The 25,694-nt window shown below is 35.1% G+C and overlaps 1 protein-coding gene across 4 annotated transcripts in view; it reads right to left on the bottom strand.

Annotated features, from left to right (window-relative positions):
• Positions 1 to 25,694, bottom strand: part of DMXL2 (Dmx like 2) — a 171,024-nt gene that overhangs the window by 68,955 nt on the left and 76,375 nt on the right. For all 4 annotated transcript variants that reach the window (XM_004088236.3, XM_030814091.1, XM_003266928.4 and 1 more), the window contains exons 7-14: positions 23,207 to 23,385; positions 21,546 to 21,729; positions 18,295 to 18,469; positions 14,252 to 14,491; positions 13,503 to 13,774; positions 12,177 to 12,873; positions 11,668 to 11,789; positions 920 to 1,009 (exon numbers count right to left, since the gene is read on the bottom strand). In XM_004088236.3, the coding sequence (XP_004088284.1) occupies positions 920 to 1,009; positions 11,668 to 11,789; positions 12,177 to 12,873; positions 13,503 to 13,774; positions 14,252 to 14,491; positions 18,295 to 18,469; positions 21,546 to 21,729; positions 23,207 to 23,385 (1,959 nt within the window). The remainder of the gene's footprint in view (positions 1 to 919; positions 1,010 to 11,667; positions 11,790 to 12,176; positions 12,874 to 13,502; positions 13,775 to 14,251; positions 14,492 to 18,294; positions 18,470 to 21,545; positions 21,730 to 23,206; positions 23,386 to 25,694) is intronic.

The following is a 25,694-nucleotide window of genomic DNA, read 5'->3' as shown; positions in this document are numbered from 1 at the left end:
CTTACCAAACAATCCTTTTCACATTTGGAATGAATGTTAGTTCCATCCCTCAGACCATAAACATAGTCCTAAAGAAACAAATATCCTGAGGGCTAAAATGGGTTTTACATCTCCCTGTAGGGAGAAGGGTTCTCCTTCTTTCCTAGGTAGTAGCTAGGGAGGAATACTGACTACACAAAGGACCTGTGATTAAAAAGTATATGTCCACTTGGATCCGACTTTCATCTGCATTTTAAAGGACCTCATAAAAGTACCCAACATGGGGCCTAACAAGGTAAACACTCTGAAGCTGAGGTTACCCTCTACTGCGCTGAAAAGAGTAATACTATAAAATGAGAAACCACAACCCAACCCTCTATGCAGCTGCACTGTTATTTTCCCTCAGCATTTCAAGATCAAGGTCATGGTTTCTCTAACTGAATCGAATTTCCTTTGCTACAAACACAATTCAACTGGAGAAGAATAATTCCTTTTTTAAAATTTTTTACTTCAATAGCTTTTGGGGTACAAGTGGTTTCTTTGTTACATGGATGAACTAGTAGTGAATTCTGAGATTTTAGTGCACCCATCACCCAAGTAGTGTACACTGTACCTAACATGTGGTTTTTTAAATCTCTAGTTCCATTTCCACCCTCCGCCTTCTGAGTCTCCAAAGTCCATTATATTGCTCTGTATGCCTTTGCATACACATAGCTTAGCGCCCACTTATAAGTGAGAACATACGGTTCTTGGTTTCCCAAGGAGAAAAATAATCCCTAAATCATTAGTAGATTTTCACTATGGGAATCAACAGAAGTTGTCTGCATTTAATAACAAACAAGAAAATTATTCTGAGAATGAGAATGACACATATCATATATACATAAAACACCATGGGATAAAGTATACGAATATCACCAATTCACAAGCATGTTTTTACTTGGTTGGTTATTGCATCGAGTTCAATAATGCAGCCAGGTCGAGCAGTAGACTGTTGGCTCACAATATTAAACACTTCTCCAATAAGTTTCTGTAAATAAAAAACACAAAATGTTAATGGCCAACAACTTATAATCTACTGTCAATATGATACAGTATCTTGGACATTTAAGGCCCCCTCAAAATATTCACTGATTGGCAATGGAACGTAATACATTCAAAGAAATATTTCAACTTTCCATATTCATTCTCATGTTAACTCTAAAGTTAACTAAGCAGAGAGAAAACTATAATGTTTACAAAAATAGCATATAACTTCAAGGCATCATATCTTCTTCATTTTTGCAACCTTAAAGCCCAAGACAGACATGGCTGAAGATCTGGCCCAATGCCTGAGTGGTCTGCAGATGTGCAACGCCATTTAAAAGTACAACCCTGCCAGACCGAAGGTAAGGGCAATGGTTGAGAAGAAGTGGGACTCTTGTGTCTTGGGATAAGGATGTATGAACTAACAAATGAAGCCTAACTTTGGAACCCCAAAGCCCCAAAACTTTCTGCTAAAAATAACAGTCCTCCTCACCCATGTTCCAACCAGCTTTCTCTTGCATAAAAACCTTCCAGTAACTTCATCTGAAACGGTTGCCTCAGAAAGAAATGCCCATTCTCCTCAGCACCCACCTTTACCACTTTTCACTACCTCAAAAAGGCCAATAAGAGGGGTTAGAGGCTAGCTTCGCTTAGAGATATAAGTACAAGGTAGGGGAGAAAACAGCATATACACTGGAGTTGTAGAAACTTTCTTATTTGTATCAGTAGGATTCCAGAGAGCATTTTAGAAAATTGATTCTAGGGTTATTAGATCAAAAGAAAAAAATATGTAGTTAGGTAGGGCTGAATTTATTGATATGGGTATGTTCACCCAAGATTCATGATTTAAAGTGTTAGCTCAGACATTTAGAAATGTTGTTAACAGGGCCAGGCATGGTGGCTCACACCTGTAATTCCAGCACTTTAAGAGGCCAAAGCAGGTGGATCACCTGAGGTTAGGAGTTAAGAGACCAGCCTGGCCAACATGGTGAAACCCCATCTCTACTAAAAATATAAAAATTAGTGGGGAGTGATGCAGGGCGCCTGTAATCTCAGCTATTCAGGACGCTGAGGCAGGAGAATCACCTGAACCTGAGAGGCGGAGGTTGCAGTGAGCCGAGATTGCACCACTGTACTCCAGCCTGGGTGACAGGGTGAGACTCCATCACAAAAAAAAAAAAAAAAAAAAAAAAGAAAGAAATGGTGTTAACAGTCTGCTGGGTTTGTTCACTGAAATCTGGACTCAACTGTGGCCTACAGTTGGTGAGGTGAAAACAGTGAAATTTTTGTAGCACACAACAAAGCTTTGCTACTCAAAGTGTAGTCAACAGACCAGCAGTGACAGGAAGCTTTTTATGAATGCATACTTACTCCCTGAAACTAAGATGTCTGTATTTTAACAAGACTTCCATAGGATTCATGTGCATACTAAAGTTTAAGAAGTACTGCTGTAGATCACTGGTTCTCAATCTCGGCTGCACACTGAATAACCTGGAGAGCTTTAACAATCAATGATGCTTAGGTCCCACCCACAGAGATTGAGGTGCTTCCAATGTGCAGCCAAGGTTGAGATCCCCTCACAGGAATAGTTATATATTCCAGCTAAGGATTTGCTTTCCCTGCCCACAACTCTAACAGACTTTCTGAACACTACACTACAGAATTCCAGAATTCTACAGAATCTCACTCAACATCACCTCCAACCAAGGAACTCAATTTGTAGTGGAAGATACTACTGGAAATTAGAATGAAGTGAAGCATTCACCCAGGGTGCAAAATTTAAAAGAGTGCTCAAAAATTCAACAATCAAGAAAAATAATATTTTAATGCAATATTTTAAAATCAAAATTAATGTAAACAATCCATAATGAGCAAAATATCACACATTTAAATACAGAACCCAAGAGTATCTTAATGAGCCACATTGATGCCATTAATGTGCATCAAAACTGCACATATGTGTTTTGATGTATTTTTTTTTTAATGGTTAACATTCTCCTTTTCTTTTTTCAGGGTCTTGCTCTATTGGCTAACAACTCCCAGGCTCAAGTGGTCCTCCTACCTCAGCCTCCCAAGTAACTAGGACTACAGGGGCATGCAACCATGCCTGACAAATTTTTTAATTTTTTTGTAGAGACAGGGTCTCACTATGTTGCTCAGGTCTCAAACTCTTGGCCTCAAGCAATCCTCCCACCTCAGCCTCCCAAAGCACTGGGATTACAGGCATAAACCACCACACCTGGCTGTAGTTAACATTTTTCCAGAACACTAAAGTAGTTGAAAAATGCTAAAAAATTGAAAAGTAGGTGCATTAAAACTCACATATTACTTTAAGTTTAAATTTATTTATACTAGAAACTGGACTAATTATAGTTTTATTTTTCTGGCTTTAATGGAAACAAACACATTAATAATATTTTCAAAATCTCCTTCTTTGCTTATCTGGTTTTGACAAAGTCTTTTTTTTTTTTTTTTTTTTTTGAGACGGAATTTCACTCTTGCTGCCCAGGCTGAAATGCAATGGCACGGTCTTGGCTCACTGCAACCTGAGCCTCCTGAGTTCAAGTGATTCCCCTGTCTTAGCCTCCCGAGTAGCTGGGATTACAGTCATGTGCCACCACACCTGGCTAATTTTTGTATTTTTAGAAGAGACAGGGTTTCACCATGTTGGCCAGGCTGGTCTTGAACTCCTGACCTCAGGTGATCCACCTGCCTCGGCCTCCCAAAGTGCTAGGATTACAGGCATAAGCCACTGCACCCAGCCCTGAATTACATTTTAAGGGCATCATTCTAACTCCTATGTTGAGAACAGACTTTGAGAAAGCAGAGCAAAATCATAAAGAAAGCAATACAAATTTTTTCACAATCTAACCTCTAACTTCCTATCCAGTCTCAGCTATTTCCAACAGCCATTCACATTCTATGCTATGGCTGTAATAAACTACTTACAGTTTACTATGCACATTCTTCTACCTCTGTGCATTTTTAGTTGCTGTTATCTCTACCCGAAATATCCTTTTCCTCCTTCACTTTCATGTCTTACCCATTCAGTAAGACTTATCTCAGATATCTATCTCCATCAGAAATTCTTTCTTAACCATCACAATCTGGATTAAATGTTGCTTCTAACTATAAGAAAAGCCATCTTAGACATGAAGTCCTTGCCCACGCCTATGTCCTGAATGGTATTGACTAGGTTTTCTTGTAGGATTTTAATGGTTTTAGGTCTAACATTTAAGTCTTTAATCCATCTTGAATTAATTTTTGTATAAGGTGTAAGGAAGGGATCCAGTTTCAGCTTTCTACATATGGCTAGCCAGTTTTCCCAGCACCATTTATTAAATAGGGAATCCTTTCCCCATTTCTTGTTTTTGTCAGGTTTGTCAAAGATCAGATAGTTGTAGATATGCGGCATCATTTCTGAGGGCTCTGTTCTGTTCCATTGATCTATGTCTCTGTTGTGGTACCAGTACCATGCTGTTTTGGTTACTGTAGCCTTGTAGTATAGTTTGAAGTCAGGTAGCGTGATGCAGCAATGGGAGAAAATTTTTGCAACCTACTCGTCTGACAAAGGGCTAATATCCAGAATCTACAATGAACTCAAACAAATTTACAAGAAAAAAACAAACAACCCCATCAAAAAGTGGGCAAAGGACATGAACAGACACTTCTCAAAAGAAGACATTTATGCAGCCAAAAAACACATGAAAAAATGCTCATCATCACTGGCTACCAGAGAAATGCAAATCAAAACCACAGTGAGATACCATCTCACACCACTTAGAATGGCCATCATTAAAAAATCAGGAAACAACAGGTGCTGGAGAGGATGTGGAGAAATAGGGACACTTTTACACTGTTGGTGGGACTGTAAACTAGTTCAACCATTGTGGAAGTCAGTGTGGCGATTCCTCAGGGATCTAGAACTAGAAATACCACTTGACCCAGCCATCCCATTACTGGGTATATACCCAAAGGACTATAAATCATGCTGCTATAAAGACACATGCACACGTATGTTTATTGCGGCACTATTCACAATAGCAAAGACTTGGAACCAACCCAAATGTCCAACAACGATAGACTGGATTAAGAAAATGTGGCACATATACACCATGGAATACTATGCAGCCATAAAAAATGATGAGTTCATGTCCTTTGTAGGGACATGGATGAAACTGGAAAACATCATTCTCAGTAAACTATCGCAAGGACAAAAAACCAAACACCACATGTTCTCACTCATAGGTGGGAATTGAACAGTGAGAACTCATGGACACAGGAAGGGGAACATCACACTCCGGGGACTGTTGTGGGGTTGGGGGAGGGGGGAGGGACAGCATTAGGAGATATACCTAATGCTAAACGACGAGTTAATGGGTGCAGGAAATCAACATGGCACATGGATACATATGTAGCAAACCTGCACATTGTGCACATGTACCCTAAAACCTAAAGTATAATGAAAAAAATATATATATAAAAAAAATAAAGTGGGAACTCAATTAAAAAAAAAAAAAAGACTAAACCACAAAAGAAGTCCAAAACCTGAATAGATCAGTAAAACAAGTAACAAGATCAAAGCCATAATAAACAGTCTCTAAGTAAAGAAAAGCCCAGGACCCAATGGTTTTGCTGCTGAATGCTATCAAACATATAAAAAAGAACGAATACCAACCCCACTAAAATTATTCTGAAAAATAGAGAAGGGAGGAATACTTTCAAACTCATTCTATGAGGCCAGTATTACCTTGATACCAAAACCAAACAAAGACACATCAAAAAAGAATACTACAGGTCAGTAACTCTGATGAATATTGATGCAAAAATCCTAAATAAAACACTACCAAGTAAATTCAACAATACGATTAAAACGATTAAAAGATTATTTATCATAACAGGGACACAAGGATGGTTCAACATATACAAATCAATGTGATACATTTCATCAAAAGAATGAAGGACAAAAACCGTATGATCGTATCAATTAATGCTAAAAAAGCATGATAACATTCAACACCCCTTCATGATGAAAACTCTAAAAAAACTGGGTGTAGAAGGAACATACCTCAACATAATAAAAGCCATACACCACAGACCCACATCTAGTATCATGCTGAATGGGGAAAAACTGAAAGCCTTTCCTCTAAGATCTAGAACACAACAAGGATGCTCACTTTCACCGCTGTTATTCAACATAGTACTGAAAGTGCCAGCTCGGGCAATCAGACAAAAGAAAGATATAAAAGGCATCCAAATTGGAAAGGAAGAAGTCAAATTATCCTTGTTGGCAGACAGCATGATCTTACATTTGGAAACACCTAAAGACTCCACCAAAAACCATTAGAATTCATAAATTCAGTAAAGTTCCAGGATATCAATCAACATACAAATATCAGTAGCATTTCTATAGGCCAACAGCAAAAAATCTGAAAAAGAAATTTTGAAAAAGTAATCTCACCTGGGCACAGTAGCTCACCCCTGTAATCCCAGAACTTTGGGAGGCTGAGGCGAGCGGATCATGAGGTCAGGAGATCGAGACCATCCTGGCTAACACAATGAAACCCCATCTCTACTAAAAAAAAAAAAAAAATTAGCCAGTCATGGTGGCACATGCCTGTAGTCCCAGCTATTCTGGAGGCTGAGGCAGGAGAATCACTTGAACCCGAGAGGCGGCAGTTGCAGTGAGCTGAGATCACACCACTGCACTCCAGCCTGGGCAACAGAGACTCCGTCTCAAAAACAAACAAACAAACAAAAAGTAATCTCATTTACAATAGCCATACATAAAATTAAGAACCTAGGAATTCACCAAAGAAGTGAAAGATCTCTATAATGAACACTGTAAAACACTGATGAAAGAAATTGAAGAGGACAAAAAAAAATGGAAAGATATTCCATGCTCATGGATTAGAAGAACTGATATTGTTAAAATGTCCATACTACCCCAAGCACTCTACAGATTCAATGCAATCCCTATCAAAACACCACTGACATTCTTTATATAAATTTTTTAAAGATTTAAAATTCATATGGAACCACAAAAGACCCAGAATAGCCACAGCTATCCTAAGCAAAAAGAACAAAACGAAAAATCATATTGTCTGACTTCAAATAATACTACAGAGTTACAGTAATCAAAACAGCATGGTACTGGCACAAAAACACATGCAGAGAACAATGGAACAGAAAAGACAACCCAGACACAAATCCACACTCCTACAGTGAACTCATTTTTGACAAAGGTGCCAAGAATATACAATGGAGAAAAGACAGTCTCTTCAACAAATGGTGCCAGGAAAACTGGATATCTATATGCAGAAGAATAAAACCAGACCCCTATCATTAACCACATACAAAAATCAAATCAAAATGGATTAAAGATTTAAATCTAAGACCTCAAACTATGAAACTACTACAAGATAACATTGGGGAAACTTTCCAGGACATTGGTCTCGGCAAACATTTCCTGAGTAATACACGACAAGGACAGGAAACCAAAGCAAAAATGCACAAATGGGATCACATCAAGTTAAAAAGCATAGGATACAATCAACAAAGTGAAGAGACAACCCACAGAACGAGAGAAAATATTTTCAAACTACTCATCTGAAACGGGATTAATAACCAGAATATATAAGAAGCTCAAACAACTCTACAGGAAAAAATCTAATAATCTGATCAAAAAATGGGCCAAACATTTGAACAGATATTTCTTAAAAGAAGACATACAAATGGCAAACAGACATATGAAAAGGTGCTCAATATCACAGATCATCAGAGAAATGCAAATCAAAACTACAATAAGATATCATCTCACCCCAGTTAAAATGGCTTATATCCAAAAGACAGGCAATAACAAATGTTGGCATAGATGTGGAGAAAAGGGAACCCTCATATGCTAACCCTCATTCCCACCATAGAAATCTATTGGTGGGAATGTAAATTAGTACAACCATGATAGAGAACAGTATGGAGGTTACTCACAAAGCTAAAATAGACCTACCATACAATCCAGCAATTCCACTGCTGGGCACATACCCAAAAGATGAAAATTAGTATACTGAAGAGGTATCTGCACTCCCATGTTTGTTGCAGCTCTGTTCAAAACAACCAAGATTTGGAAGCAACCTAAGTATCCATCAACAGACGAATGGATAAAGAAAAAAAAATGTGGTACTTATATACAACAGAGTGCTACTTGACCATAAAAAAGAATGAGATTCCGTCATTTTGCAGCAACAAGGATGGAACTGGAGGTCATTATTTTAAGTGAAATAAGCCAGGCACAGAAATACAAACGTTGCATGTCCTCACTTATTTGTGGGAGCTAAAAATCAAAACAATTGGACCCATGGAGATAGAGAGTAGAAGGATGATTACCAGAGGCTGGGAGGGGTAGTAAGGGATTGGCAGGGAGGTAGTCCCAGTTAATGGGTACAAAAAATAGTTAGAATTAATAAGACCTAGTATTTGATAGCACAACAGGGTGACTATAGTCAATAATTTGATTGCTTATTTTAAAATAACTAGAAGAGTATAATTAGATCATTTGTAACACAAAGGATAAATGTATGAGGTGATAGATACCCCATTTTCCATTATTTGATTATTAAGAATTGCATGCCTATATCAAAACATTTCATGTACCCCACAAATATATACATCTACTATGTACCCACAAAAATTAAAAAAAAATTTTTTAAACCTGCAACTAACATTATATGTAATGATCAAAGACTGAATGCTTTTCCTCCAAAAATGGGAAGAAGGCAAAAACACCCAATCTCACTTCTTATTCAACATGGAGTTGGAAGTTTTAGTCACCGCAACAAAATAAGAAAAATAAAAGCCATACAGATTAGAAAGGAAGAGATAAAACTGTTCCCATTTATAATGAGATGATTATCTACGTGGAAAAGTCCAAGAAATCTACCAAAAACACTCCTACACCTAATATATGCATTCAGCAATGTTACAGGATACAAGACACAAAATTCAATTGTATTTGTATATTCAATTGTATTTGTATATTCTGGCAATGACTACATGGACACCAACATTAAAAATACAGCACCCTTCACAATCAGTAGAATAAATGAAATACCTATGTATAAATCTAACAAAACATTCATAGGACATGCATGCTGAAGACCACAGGAGAGGGAGATTGGGGATACTATTGAAAGTTGTTTACTATATATATTTAGAGATGGGGGGTCTCACTATGTTGCTCAGGCTGGTCTTGAACTCGTGGAGTCAAGCAATCTTCCCATCTCATTCCCAAAGTGCTGGGACTACCGGTGTGAGTCGCCGTGCCTGGCTACATTATATTTTGAGTACTATATTATTATTTGAAGGTAGACTATGAGAGGTTAAAGATGCATATTATAAAACCTTGAGGAACCACCAAAAACAAAGCACTGAGTATAATGGAGAACAAACAGAACCATAAGAAAATAAAAAATCCCCCAAATCATGGAGAATGCCATCAATAGCAAAAAAACTAAAAACAGGCAAAAATTCCCATTTTCAAAAAGGAAAAGAACATGCTTCTGCCTGGCAGACCAAGGAGCTTAATGTCTATCTAGTACAATGTTTTGGTCACCAAGGGATGTCAAGGTGTGTACATTATACCTATCATATATTAAAACAAATCACTTCATGTAACTTTGACTTTCTTCGTTGACTGCAGAAGGTAGAAAGACTGTATTTTATTTCAACAAAGTATATGACAAGCTGTCTCACAGAAATCCTTGAAACAAGCTGGAAAACATTCCAAAAAATGAAAATGGAGAAAGATTTCAAATGTATACTGCTAGGCTCTTTCTTCAGACCTGCCTATCATAATAATAACTGACTCAGATGATGTAGGTATAACACTCTTCAAACAGGCTGGTGACATAGCCATAAAGCAATAACAAATATATTAAATAACATAATCCAGATTCAAAAAGATACTGAGAGATTGGACTGCTTAGTTGCGCTTAGCAAGATGAAATGTAATAGGAAAAATAGGTCTACATTTGGACCCCAAATCCAAAGGCACAAATACAGAATGGAGAAGACAAGGTTTAGCAGAGGGCAGGGAGGGGGAAAGACTTCGGGATACTGACAGTAAGCTCATGATGAATCAATTACATACAAAGGATGTGGAGTGACTGTCAAAACGTAAATGTATCTAATGAGAGAGGTCACAATATTGCTATGTTTTAGTCATCCTACAAGACTCAGAGTACAGACAAACTGAAACCTGCTCAGAAGAATAACCAGGGTCAAATGTAAAACAGTTGAAGAAACTTGATAGGCACAGGGGGAGCAGGTCTGGCCTGAGGTAGTAAGGTTCACAGGTTACAAGAAAGCTGTCTTTTAATATCTTGAGGTACTCTCATACGCAAGAAATATTAGATTTATTCCAAGTAGAACTAGCACTAACAAGTTGAATTTACACAAAACAAATAGCATTTCAATATGATTGTGTGAGCTATTCAAGGATAGAAAGAGCTGCATTTAGAGTTGAGTCTCCCTTATTGGTGGCCAGATGAGAAATTGGCAGGAATGAAGCAGAGGGGAATAAAGCATCAGATGGCTGGTGAGACCAGGTGACCTTTAAAATATCTTCCAATTTTAGTTCTATGATTCTATTTTTCTAGACTTTCTCTGTGCCAAACCTTAAGCTCCAATCCAAATGGTTTTCTCACTGCTTCTGGAACAAGCTTTACACATGTATTTTCCTGTATCTATACTTACTTCCAGGCAATTTTCTCACTCAGGCAAAGACAAAGAATTTATCTTTCTAAATCTTATCCACTCATCAAGAATGAACCCAAATATTGTCCTTAATAAAGAATTCTATGCCTACCTTAATCTGATCTCTCTCTCTCCTCTGAATAATGAAACACTTCTAGGGCCATCCTTTTGGCAATTAATTACATACCACCCTTAGACTCCTCTTCTTATGTCTTAAACTGCTACTTAACTTTTTATTAATAAGCTCTCTCTTAAACTAAATTAAAAGCTCCTTAAAGGTAGGTCTGAAACTTATATTTTGTATTCCCTCTACATCTAGGAGAACATAGTAGATGCTCAAAAATAGTCATTGGTTTTCAATACTGGAAACATTTTTATTAGAATAGTTATTTTTACAGGTAAATGGCAAATCTACCGTTCAACTCTAGATACTAACATATATGACTTCTAGCTCAGATACAGAACTATCAGAATGAGATGCTGCCACCCACTGATAACAAATTCTAACCAGAGCATTTTTTAAAATGGTGAATCAAGCTTGAAAAAGTTCCAATTTTCCAACCTAAACATACAGCTTGGTAAAGATGCCTTAAAACTTCTTTTGAGCAAAGTAAGATTAACAGAACCAAACTAGAGCGTAAAATATGTTACAAACAGATCATAGTTTAGAAAAAAATCCTTTTTATTTCTTTTTATGTAAAATGTATTCATGTGGGGTATGTACACTAACATTTTGATTCATATACCTTGGAACACAACTTACAAAAAAATAAATGTGTCATATATATGTCATATGCAGCCCAGAACATATGCTTACTCTAAACAGCAACTAACAAATACAGGTCCTAGACAAAGTCAAAAGAGAATTCTTTATCACCTTAGATAAATTAATAAAGATTATTAAATACTTACTGAAGATTCTGGGTCTGACAATTCATCCAATAATTTCCTTGCATCCACTACAGCTTGATAGAGTCTCAGATTTTTGCCATCAGAAGCAACAAAGCAAGCACTTGCAGAATTGCAATATGTGCCTGAGAAAGGAAAACAAGGCCTCTGGGTTCTAAACATGTAGTGTATTTTTCTTATTGGCTAAAGGATAAGAAACAAGTATTCACATTTTTTTTAGGCTTAACCATGGTCTATAATCATAATTAAACAGGCACAGTAAGTAGATACAAAATTATTAACAAAAATTTTAATTAAAAAACGGATTATGAGAGAAAAGGTTAAAAACTTCTAGAAGTTCTAAAAATCAGTCTCATGCCTATATTCTGAATATTTATTAAAAATCATCTTAATAATGAAAACTGAATACTTATTAAAAATCATCTTAATGACAACAAATATAAACCATTTTGTATATAACAAATAACAGTTTAAAAGCTTTTGTTAATTTCACAATCACAATGAACACTTACCTAGACAGTAACTGGGAATGAGAGTTGGAAGCCAAGCCACATTAGAGAATGCCGAGGTATGTAAAGAGTTAATTCGAGCCAATTCTGATACTCCTCCAGTGTATGACAAAGGTCCTATTGGGTCTACACGCCACAGAATAAGTTCACTGTAGATTGCATTTGGGTCATGAAATGTACGAGTTGCTGCATTTCTAAGAGATTGTTTCGAGGAACCTTTTATATGTTTTACAGGGTCCATTAATCTACTTAATTTATTGTCTGAGTCCCATTGACAATCTGATTCAGGAGTCAATAGAGCATTATGATGAGAGGATGTCAATAACAGTGGTAAAACTGAATGACATGCCAGGTCATTGAGGTGAAATCGATGACCGCAATATCTAAATTTGTGAGATACAGTTAGAACAGTGGTAAAGGCAGACTTATCAGCAAAAGTGACTGCCCACTGATTTAAAGAACCATCTATGTGTTTAGAGATCATCATTACTGTGGGAGCTAAGATGTTCATATTTGTACTGTGTGATCTAGAGTGTGGCTGTGATCCGTGAGGACTGCCTACAGACATCCCCTCCTGGTGTAACAGCGTGTGGTTAGAATCTTTTGTCGCATTTATACAGGCATACATCATGATATTTTTACTAAGAGAGCTTGCATCACCAGAGGGAAATGCAACAGGAATCCGAGAAGAAAAAGAAACCTGAAAAACATAATTATATGATTCAGTGCAAATAGTTTACCTCCTCTCAAAAAAAATACTTCTATTCTCAAAATACCAAATCTCAGCTTCTTATCAAAAAATGTCATTTTCAACCTCTTTATGGTCCAATCCCTTTGTTCTATTTAGGTAATATCATATCTCTATTCATGGCCTAAGAGAAGGCTGATGAAAAAAAGTTCAAGTGCTTTGCTTGTACAACAAAATGACCACAGCCACAGACCTAAATAGCAATAAAGTTGAGAGAGATGATAAATAAAGGCAGCTTCGTTTAGCTCATCAAATTGGCCACAAGGAGGAGCTCATCCTGATTCACATTTTCAGGGTACTTTCTTAATCTTATTCGAAATATTATTAATTCCCCGAAAAATCAACACATATATTTAAATATTCAGTACTGCATTTCAAGGCCAAATTCATTATCTTCTAACTAATCAAGTTTGCTAAGCTTATGGTCACTGATCCCTTCTGAAAGAAAGAAGTATTCTTTACTCAGATGCTTATCAAAACCAAAATTTTCAGTAATTCTACAAACATGCTAAATCTACAAAGCATTTCTTTCTTTTCACTATTTTAAGAAATGTAATAACTATTTCATCAATAAAATATACCTGAACTTGTCTAAATATTCCAGGATTATATTCATCCAAATACTTTACATGCCACACTAGAAAGGTACCATCTACAGGGTGTATTGTAAAAAGCATATCAGGATTCTTATTCCATTCAGTTAGCAGCGTTTCAATCTTCCGATCAAGCAGAACCGTAGGCAGTGGCATTGGTACACTAAGTCGTGAATAAGTTCTAGGACTTCCTTCTCTTTCTCCATCTTCATGTTCTGATGATCCTGTACCTGCCTCAGATTCTCTATCCAGGGATAAATCTGAACCAGAAAATATATTTATCAATACATGCATTAAATAATTCATTTACATACTAGACTATAAATAAATGGCATTCTATCTTTAAAAACTAAATCTCTTTTCCAATTTACAGTCAGGAAAAAAAAACAAAGGAAACTTTTGTCTGAATTGAAAGTTACTACAGTTACTACTTTTAGATAAATTAAAACTTCATTCACCCTATCATTATTACTACCATTGGCAAAACCTGTTCCCCAGAAAAGGATATGGCTTCCAAAGACTCAAAGCAATATGTTATAACAAAACATATAGAGTTAGATGATGTTTGCAGGACCTAGCAGAGTACCTGATCCAAGGCAGATGGTCAGTAAATACTTGTGTAACAAATAGAAAAGTAAAAAGGAGGAAGAGCGGGAAGGAAGAATTCAAAACTAAAAGTGGTACCACAGAAAGTTGTTAATTTCAGAGTAAGAAAAATCTGAACACAGGATACTAACCATGGTCTAATTTCATATGTAAACCCCGTTCTCTATCCTCCTGTGAATGTTCCTCGTCTTCTCTATCTTCATCATCATTTTCATGATCTACCTGCTTATCAGAAAGTTTTCGTAATTGATGCATAAATATTTCTGTAGATGACGTAAAATGAAATTCCTTGTTGTTTAACCAATGAACTACAAAGCCCCCATTTCCATCATCAACATTAAATGCAGTGCCAACCAAGACATTTGGAATATCTGTGGAAATAAAAAAGATTTCAATATAATTTTTTTATTTCTTTAAAAACATGACAAGTGCTTACAATGACTAATCTATACAAAGATAAGGTGCTAAACAAGTCAACATAATTTTAGCAGCATTTGTAAAAACTTTAACTGAATTTAATGGTAAATGTAAATCTTAAGAATTAATGATAGACATATGAAATTAAACTATTAACTTAAAAACAAAATACACGAATGCATCAACCTTCAGTGAATTCTAGTTTGGGGACAGGGGATGAAAAATTAAAGCAGAAAAGCAGCTATAAAAGAGATAACTAGAGAAGTTTAAATATGAACTGGATATTAGATATTATGGAATTACTTATCATTTTCTTAGGTATGATGATATTATGATTACATGAGAGAATTTTAGGAGATACTTGCTAATGTAATAAGGGTGATACACCATGATAGGTGTAACTTACTTTGAAAAGACTAAGAAAACATTTTGACCATGTGCGGTGACTCATGCCTGTAATCCTAGCACTTTGGGAGGGAGAGGCGGGTTGATTGCCTGAGCTCAGGAGTTCGAGACCAGCCTGGGCAACACAGTGAAGCCCCATCTCTACTAAAATACAAAAAATTAGCCCAGCGTGGAGGGGTGTGCCTGTAGTCCCAGCTATTTGGGAGGCTTAAGCAGGAGAATTGCTTGAACCCAGGAGGCAGAGGTTGCAATGAGCTGAGATCACTCCACTGCACTCCAGCCTGTGTGACAGAGCAAGACTCCGTTTCCAAAAAAAAAAAAAAAAAAAAAAAGGAAGAAAGAGAAAGAAAGAGAAAAAGAGAGAAAAGAAAACATTTCATACACATACACACAGAGACATTTGCCACATATAAAGCAACTGTGGCAAAATGTTAACAACTGTTGAATCAAAGTGAAGAATATAAAAGTATTCACTGTACTATTCTTCCAACTTTTCTCAGTGTTTGAAACTTTACTAAAAAGCTGTCAGGAAAAACATCAAGAAAAAAAACACAAGAAGGCAGGCAAAATTCTAAGTACAAGATAATTTCTCCATTTGAGGTAACTGAAATTTATGAAATTGATGAGTTCATGTAAGACAGTATAAACTGGCCAGGTGTGGTGGCTCATGTCTGTAATCCTAGCATTTTTGGAGGCCAAGGCGGGAGGATCGCTTGAACTTAGGAGTTTGGGACCAGCCTGGGAAACATAGCGAGACACTGTCTCTACAAAAAATACAAAAATTAGCCAGGTGTAGTGGCACACACCTGTGGTCCCAGCTACTCAGGAGGCTGAGGTGGTAGGATTGCCTGAGCCCGAGAGGTCAAGGCTGCACTCTAGCCTGGGTGACAGAGCAAGACCCTGTCCTCCTCCACCCAAAAAATGGTATAAATCAAAAACTTAATCTCCTTAATTTCAATCCATATTATAAATAATTCATTCAACAGAAGGAAAAATTGTCCTTTGCAAAAAGAAGTAAAAATCTAAAGATAAAATGCATGGACATTCTGGTAATGTTCTATTATAATAAATATGAATGTTAAATGTTCTAATTTGTTCTTTCTTTCCAGTTCCTGGATGACTACTCTGGTTTTGTGATAAAAAGGAAATAAATCATATAAAATAGTATTTGTGAATTAGCAATCCTATAAAACACTACAATCACCTATGTGCCTATGTAGTAATCTTGCTCAAAATGTTAAACCTAAATCTTATGAACAAATATTCAGCCTGCGAAATATTTTGAAAGAAAACTGAGAGACAACTTTTTGAGACTCACGGATTTTTTTTTTTTGACAATTGAGAGAGGGACTGTTCTAGATTGGAGGAATTTAAAGAAAATAATCTGCATTTAAGAAAGGAATCTATATTTGCGTATGAATGGTATATTACATGATATTATTTTATCCGTTCCTCCCATGCAATAACAGTATTACAGTTATGGAGGCGAATTCTCTTTTTACTAAAAGATACATTCTTAAATATTTAGGTAATGGAAAATATTTAGGATAATTAGGGTATGTTTAGGGTATTGTAATCAACAACTTTACTTTCAAATGGTTCCGTCAAAAATAAGAGAAGAGGCAGCAAAGACATATCTATACAGGCAGAGAAGGAGAAGAAAAGAATAAATGACAAGATGTTAATATGTGGTAAATCTGGGTAAGTGGTATATGGATATTTGCTGTACTAATCTTTCCACTTTCTTGTAGTTTCAAAAAATTTCTTGAAAAAAAGGTGAAGAGGACAAGTCCTAACAATATAAAATTATTTGCATTTAGTAATCTATTTGGTCAACCTAAATGTTATATTTACATGCAGTAACTAAAAAGGCATGATGTTAAACATTTTTAACAAAATTTTTTTTAAAATAATATGTAGGTAAGTTAGGATGAGCATGAATAAAATTAGTGAAGGTTAGTAAAGAAGCTGGGGAAGACCAAGGCCCAATGGCTACAAGAACACATCCAGTCCTTAGGCTCAAATGATGTGACAGAATGCTCATCCTCTGTGATCCTATTCCATATAATTAGGATAGTGTACACAGTTAAAAAGCCAAGGTTTCTCATAAAAATTCATAAAAATCTAAAACCACATTTTGAAAACAAGTTAAATTATAAAGACATTCTTAGAATACAATGAAGATATTAGATCAGAAAGAATATAAGCAAAACAACATTTAATCAGATGGCAAAGCACTGCCCAACAGAAATATAATGCAAACCAAAAATGCAAGACATGTTAAGTAATTTTAGATATTTCAATAGCCACGTTACAAAAGGTAAAATGAAACAGGTAATAATAATTTTAATAATATACTTTATTTGACTCAACATATACAAAATAGTATTTCAACAAGTAATCAATATGAAATAAAATTATTAATGAAATATTTTTCTTTTTTTTATACTAAGTCTTAGAAATTCAGTGTGTGTTTTACAGCATATCTCAATTTGGACCAGCCACATTTCAAGTGCTCAAATAGCTAATATGGGGGCTAGTGGCTACTCTATAAAACAGCACATATCTAGAGTTACCACTGTAGATCACCCTTTTAGAATTCTATTTACTAAATACTGTATTTACATACAGAAATATTTAAAAATAAAAGCCCCTTCATTCTGAAGCAACAGACCTCCAGTTCAATAACATACAACTATAACTTTATAGAAAACTTTATATAGTTCCATGAGCAATGTAATATAAAATTTATAGCCTTTCTCCTACATTTCCATGTAGAAGGAAAACATATTGCCTTTAAATAGAAGCTCTCAAATATGCATTTGCCAACACAGAACCTGCCTCAAAATACTTCTCAGTCACATAGGGGAAAAAGGGAAAAGAAAATATTCAAGTTAGAAGGAAAAGTGTTTTCCTTAGTATAAGACAAGAAAGTCTACAAGGGTAGAAAACAAGATATGCTGAGATATAAGGAAAACTTTGTAAAAATACATTTAGAGGAGGTTATAAAGAAGAGTTGGGAAGATTTAAACTGCGAAGTGAGAGAAATTACACTAATTTACCAGGCTGCCACCACTTGTGATACCAGGTTCAATCACAGCTCTAATTTACTAGGAATGCTTGTTATAGTCTAGACAAAGATGCTCAGAAATAGTTACTGAAGTTAATACCCTGAGAATCACATAGTCCCAATTCAAAAAATGGTACTTTATATTATATCTCTATTCCAATTAAGTATTTTAAAGGCAACATGAAATAATAAAATAAAAAACAGGTTATGAAAGTAGTTCCACTTTTCTATTTATTTACCTGACTTCAACATATTTATGGGAAATAAAACTTTATCCTTTACCTGTGGCAGGGTTGATGCTTGCTGCAATATGAAAATGACAGAGTGCATTTGCATGGTGGGAAATGTGTCTTTGAACTTCATGCATTGCTGTCTGGTCGGGCATTAATTCAGCATGAGTTACAAGAACAGATGACCTCCTCTGTCCTTTCCTTAAATTTTTCAAATGGTGTATTGTCTAAAATAGAAAAATAGTTGCTGAGTCCAACTCTGGAAGGTCTAATAAATGCCAACCAAAGTACTCTTCATTATTAAGAGGTTTAAGATTTTTTTCTCCACAAAAACCTGATCATTTTAAAGGAAACTTTTTAAATTACAGTAGAACTATTTTGGATGTATTCTCTACAGTTCTTGTAAACTTTTAGTTCAAGGCAAAAAGTAGTGTGCAAAAATACTTATTCATGGTATCTACAAAACATGAATAAAGATTCCCGTTAATATTAGGAGGTCCAAAGATTTTTTTTTTTGGGGGATATCCTAGTACTGAGACAGAATTTTCTAGTCATAAGAGTGAAAAAAAAAAATTCCTGAGTCCTCCTACCAGGAAGAATATTGCCTCCCCAATATTGCCTCTCACTTAGAATTCAACAGCCAGCTAAACAATCAAATTCATAATATCTATTATAGAGAACAAAACAGGGTATGAAAATACAGAATAACAAGGGGAACCTACTTAGATAGGAGTAGACAAGGAAAGACCTCCTTAAAATGTTGACCTTTAATTTGTTTAAATTGTTTTAAACAATTTGCAATTTGGATTTGTTTAAATTGAGATAAATCTATATGATTAAAATTCTTCATTAGCATGTGTGATCATGTGGACTATTTTAGACATGGGGCCATGTCATTCTTGGCATTATCTTTTTTCTCCATATCACGGCCCCACCCCAGAGTAATTCCTTATTCTGTAACTTAACCCACTCCCAAGACCATGTTTCATAATAATTTTCTATTATTTTCCTTTGTTCCCCACATTCAATTAAATAAAGTATAAAATGTTATCAATTCTTTCTTCGTTAAAGTAACATATCTGGTACATCCTCTCAATTTCTACAGCCCTTCTCATCTTGCATACGGAAAACAGTATCAGGTCAATGGTGTGTCCCCCACCTCTGGTCTCCCACTACGGAGTTGCTCGTTGCTTTGATAATAGGGTTAAGACTGACATTAGAGACCCCCTGGTCCAAACTGCCTATCAAATTATTTTCACTGGATCTTTGACATTAACCATTATTTTAAATTAGACTGACAAGACTGATCTAATACTGGCTATTTTCTCCTAGAAACAAAAAACATAACTTAAGAATATATACAATTATATAGACCTAACAGTAAGGAGTTCCATTGGAAAGGACAGGATGTCAGAAAGCCAAGTGGCTCGTAAGTCAGACAATTATGCTTTTTCTTTTAAAAACTATCTTAACACATTAATTAATAATATTACTAAAAGACAGTAAAAACTCGTCAAATCACTGGTTACATATTTACTTATATTTCTGTTCTATTTTACATGGCAATAATTCAATTTAACAAACACTTGAAAAGCAATATATCAGGTACCATGGAGGATACAAAGATGTCTAAAAGCCCTTAGTTTCCAAAGGCTCGTATATAATTTGAAGATAAAACATGTTACATAAGTATAAGTAAGTGATCACAAATATCTAGTTAAAAATTAAATACTTTGTCCTACTAAGTATCAATATCAAAATAAAAGATAACTTTAACTGTTTTGACATCTGCTTTTAATTTCACTTACATTTTAAATATTGAAAAAAATGTAAAAATAGCACCCAATCACAGACAGTGATATAGTTTGGATATTTGACCCTGCCTAAAACTCATGTTGAATTATAATCCCCAATGTTGGAGGTAGAGCCTGGTGGGAGCTATTTGGGGTCATGAGGCGGATCCCGCATGGCTTGGTGTTGGTATTGTCTTTGCAATAGCGAGTGAGTTCTTATAAGATTTGGTCATTTAAAAGTGTGTGGCACCTCCCCCCAACTCTCTCTTGCTCCTGCTTTCACCATGTGATGTGCTGGCTCCTGCTTCACCTTCTGCCATGGGTAAAAGCTCCCTGTGGCCTCCCTAGAAGCCAACCAGATTCTGGTGCCATGCTTCCTATAGAACCATGAGCCAATTAAACCTCTTTTCATTATAAATCACCCAGTTTCAGACGTTTCTTCATAGCAGTGCAAGAATGGCCCAATACAGACAATATCTGAGGAGGCCTACTTCATATAAAACTTTTAAGGACCACATCCTTAACTTGTCAAAGTTGTATAATATTTCTGCTTGGTAAAATGGCAAAGCCACTTTGACTATGCAACCTTTAAACTGTTAATGTAAATATATAATGTAAAAGTATAGTCAATAATGTAGAGTGTAAACAAATTAAGTATAAAAAACTTATAAAGTATTACTGCATAATACGATCTCAATCTTATAAAGAAAAATACACATATTCACATGACTAGAATAGCTGAATTATAAATTCTGTATTTCTTCTCCTTTTCTTAATCCAATTCTAGAATAAGCATACATTATTTGAATAAAAAACAGCCACAAGAAAAATAGTAATCTAAGTTTACTATAATAAATTTCTGACAATTTAAAACAATGCATATATCTCACTGTATTACCTAATCATATGGGACACAATCATTTGTGCTATGTGTTATAATGTAATTTCTTATAAAGTACTTTTATTTCATACTGTATTTAAAAATTATAAAAATTATTTCATTTTCAAAATATTCAATCATGGAAACTCCAAAGCAGTTCATTTGTGTCTAATATCTTAATAAACATCTTTATTCTTAAGGAACAAAACAGTCATTTTTAACTAGAACAATAAAATTTTAATCTTTATGAAACAAAAGCAAAATATTTTTAATTACAACTAATTTCAACGACCTTTACATATTTTACTAATACTTAGTCCCACAGATTTTCACATCTGACATGCAAAACAAAAGAATTAAAATAATATTATCTAGAACTTGAGCATAAAATATCGATTTTAAAAAAACTTTTAATAATATTTACCTATACAACATGTCTGAGACTATTAATTTCTGCATTTGGCTTCTTAGTGGAATAAATGAGTAGTCTTACAAGCATAAATCAGAGTTTATTGCTATTAATTTCACTCATTACATGTACCATGTGTGCCATCTGCATGTTAGTTTATCAATTTCCACCAGGCTCACATTATCTTCAAAATTCATTTACCATTTTAAATAATATAATACCTCAAGAGCATGCTGTATTCTGTCTTTGTGTCTTCCAGCATGAGAAAGGCTGCTGGCAATGCTGGAAGTGGTAGTCTCACAAATCTGCTCACCCAAAAGACAGTCTTCTGGTAATAAAGTTTCTGCCCAGAGCCGGCACACACCATCATGACATGAAGTTAATAACACATTACAGACAGAACCCCTAACAACAAAGAGAAATAAATAAAGGTTAATGTGAATATCAATCCCATCAACTAATATTTTGGTTCTTCATGCATAAAGGTAACATTAGTGCAAAACACTATGGAAAAAAGAAATCAATCAAAGAGCTTGAAATCATATATAGTATCACTGTGAACATCATAAGAACTGGGAAATTGTTTTGAAAAAAGAAATAGAAATTACTGCCAGATTATACATTCAGGCTCTAGAGGATTATTAGTATCCCCTAAACAAAACATACAAACTAAACAGCAAAAGAAAACCTAATCATTGCAAATTACAGAATGACCATAATAAAAGATCATTAAATGTAATTAAACTATCTGGCTTATGGCAGTAGTTTCATCACTTTACATCATCCTTCCTATAACCCAAACAGTTACAAACAAATAATTATCTTCATCATAAAACTGTAAGGAGAATATAATTTCAAACTATAAATCCATTTCCATTAAGTTAAAATAAGCAAAAATGGCATAGCATGGAGCAGCTAAAGTAACTTACCTGTTTGTTACAAAGGAACAAAAAAAATTCTCCCTTTAAAAAAATGCTCACACAGAATCTAAGTCAAAAGTATTCTGCAAATAGATGCAGATGACTTAAGCAGAATAGACTTTTTATTTAGATTCAAAAAGTATATAAATTTCCCACGTTATCATTTACTGAGCATCTCTACAATGTGTGCTGTATTTCCTATCAGGCATAAACAATCCTCAGATATATTTAGTAGGTGAAATAACCCTCCCTCAAGAATAAACTAGATTTCTAAGCAAGCTTCTGAGTGCCCAACAGCTTTCTTAGACCTGTATATAATAAAGGAATCATTTGTATAAGCTGTTTTGCAGTTTATTTAATCTTCTAAATACCTTTAAGAGGTGCCACAATGATGAGGAAAAAATGTATAATAAAAAATCCTTTGAGAAGCTTCTGTTGACAGCTCTCAGATTTAAAAAAACAAACAAACAAACAAAAAAAACACAACCTGGCCACTTTTTTCAGAGTACATTATATGCTTTAACACCATATACACAACTGACAGTTTTATACTGATATATTTCCTTTCAGTGTGTGCTTTCCTGTTATTTGCAAACATTTTCTTGCTAGGATCTGCTAGTACCACAGCTACTACCAACAATTTCATTGCCTGGACACAAAGTATGTGCAAAGGCCTGTACTAAGCACTTCCCACCCACAAACTGCATTTTAGTTTCACAGTAACTCTCTGAGGTAGGTACTATTACTATTCTCATTCTACAGAGAAAAACTGAGGCATAGACAGCTTAAGAAATTTAGTCAAAAATTCATGAAGCTAATAAATAGTAGGATTTGATTTCAGGCAGCTTGATGCCAGAGCCTATGCTATTAATTGCCACCATGTAAATAAAAGGACTCTATTTTCATTATTTTAATAAACATTTAAGGATGCAAACTAAAGCTGCATGATTCATTCATCTAACCTGGGCATGTACTTGCTAGTTTTGCGCCATGAAAAACCTGTCACAGCTCGGGGATGTGCCAAGTAAACAAAAGAAAATTGAGTAGAGGACTGTCTCCTTTTTACTTCATGATGATCCTGAGGTATAATTGAAGACTTCCAACCAGTCATAGGATACCACACTTTCAAAAGACAATCATCCTGAAAAATACATAGGTCAATATAAAATTAATTTGTATGTACACAATTCAAAATTTAAGTGGTTTGAAGAAGTTTTAAAAATTAAGCTATATCTAAAAACTAATATGTGACTTATACATAATACAAAACTTATCTTAAAATTACATGTATTACTTTAAAGAACACTATTCTTGAAAAATAAATGAAGAGTCTATTCATTATCAATCTTTTCTGTGTGATACTGTTTTTTCAAATGCAGACTGATGCCAAATTCCCCCATTTAGACAAATTGGTCAGTGCAGAGAAAAGATTCTGATGCTAGCCCCTTGAATAAGTTAGTTAAGCAAGAATTAGAAAGATCCATGCTATCTTTTCAGTCATTGTTATCCTTTCCTTTTTGAAGTGGTCTATAACAGTGAAACCCTTCACCCTTCACCGTTCACCTCATGAATATGAATTGTTTCTTGCTCTAAATCAAGAGTCAGCAAATTTTTCTGCAAAGGGCCAGATGGTAAATAAGTTAGGCTTTGTGGGCTACACATATCTATGACACAGATTCTTCTTTTTTTCTTACATCCCTTTAAAAAGGTAAAAAACATTCTTAGCTCTTGGGCCACAGTTCTCCGATCCCTACTCTAAGTGATGATAAAGAATGCATGGAGGTAGCTGTCAGGAACCACCTCAATGCCCACTTAAAATATTTACAAGTATAACAATAGGCACTGACTTAATCATTTTACTTAGTTCTAACAATTTAGTTAAAGGCTAAACAACTGTATTTTAACAGAAACTATCTTTTATAGTGCTTTATAACCAATAATAAAAACTGCATTAAAGGGAAATAAGAAATGTTATCACTTCTGCAAAAATATAACCTCTGAGAAATTCTGAAATTATATATTCCTGAAAAGTATGCATTGGTCCAAATATTTTCATTTGGAGTAGACAAACAATTCTGTTTTTTCCATCTTGGTACTCATTCTCAATTTATGCTGCATAATGAAACAAACATTTCCATTAATGTCTCATTTTTTTGGATATTTTAATTATACAGCAAATCTTTTAAGTGCTTGCCCTTAGACAGCCACTTAATGTACTAGTTGCTTTCCTCCAAGTATCTTCATCAGCATAGCATCATTTTCACATCATCAAATTTACAGCACATCCTATGCAGTGGTTTCAGACTACATAACAAAGAAATTCTACAGGTACCCGAGAGCCCCTCAAAAGTCACAATGGAAATACAAAGAGCCCCATGAGCAGGTGATACTCTAGCCCTTCTCCCATTCCCACCAATCTCCCCCTCAAATGAAGCAGTCCCTCTTTCATCTGTTATTGTCTAAAACTGTAAAACCACAACAAAATTAAATAACTGATAACAGAAAGTTATCTAGAAAATTCTCAAATATTTGAAAACTAAAAACTTCTAAATTACAGGGGAAATTTTAAACTATGTTGAAAATATGAATGAAAATGAAAGTACAACATATCAAAAGGGAGAATTGCAGTTACCTGAGTGCATGAGGGAAATTGCTAGCTTTTTCTTTTTTTGTTGAGTGTTTTTGTGTTATTTATTTATTTAATTTCCATAGGTTTTGGGGGAACAGGTAGTGTTTGGTTACATGAATAAGTTCTTCAGTGGTGATTTGTGGGATTTTGGTGCACCCATCGCCCAAGCAGTATTCATTGTACCCAATTTGTAGTCTTTTATCCCTCACTCTCCTCCCACCCTTCCTCCCTAGTCCCCAAAGTCCATTGCATCATTCTTATGCCTCTGCAACCTCACAGATTAGCTCCCACTTATGAGTGAGAACATACGATGTTTGGTTTTCCATTCCTGAGTTACTTCACTTACAATAATGGTCGCCAATTCCATCCAGGTTGCTGCAAATGTCATTTCATTCCTTTTTATGGCTGAATAGCATTCCATGGTATATATACATACCACAATTTCTTTATCCACTCATTGACTGATGGGCATTTGGGCTGGTTCTATATTTTTGCAGCTGCAAATTGTGCTGCTATAAACATGCATGTGCAAGTATCTTTTTCATATAATGACTTGTTTTTCTCTGGATAGATACCCAGTAGTGGATAGCTGGATCAAATGGTAGTTCTACTGTTGTTCTTTAAGGAATTTCCACAGTTTTCTATAGTAGTTGTACTAGTTTACATTCCCAACATCAGTGTAAAAGTGTTCCCTTTATACCACATCCCCACCATCTATTATTTTTTGGTTTTTAGATTATGGCCATTCTTGCAGGAGTAAGGTGGTATCACATTGTGGTTTTGGTTTGCATTTCCCTGATCATTAGTGATGTTGAGCATTT

This window comes from Nomascus leucogenys, chromosome 6 (genome assembly GCF_006542625.1).
Source record: "Nomascus leucogenys isolate Asia chromosome 6, Asia_NLE_v1, whole genome shotgun sequence".
Classification (NCBI taxonomy): Eukaryota; Metazoa; Chordata; class Mammalia; order Primates; family Hylobatidae; genus Nomascus; species Nomascus leucogenys.
This window is presented reverse-complemented; position numbering and strand designations above follow the sequence as displayed.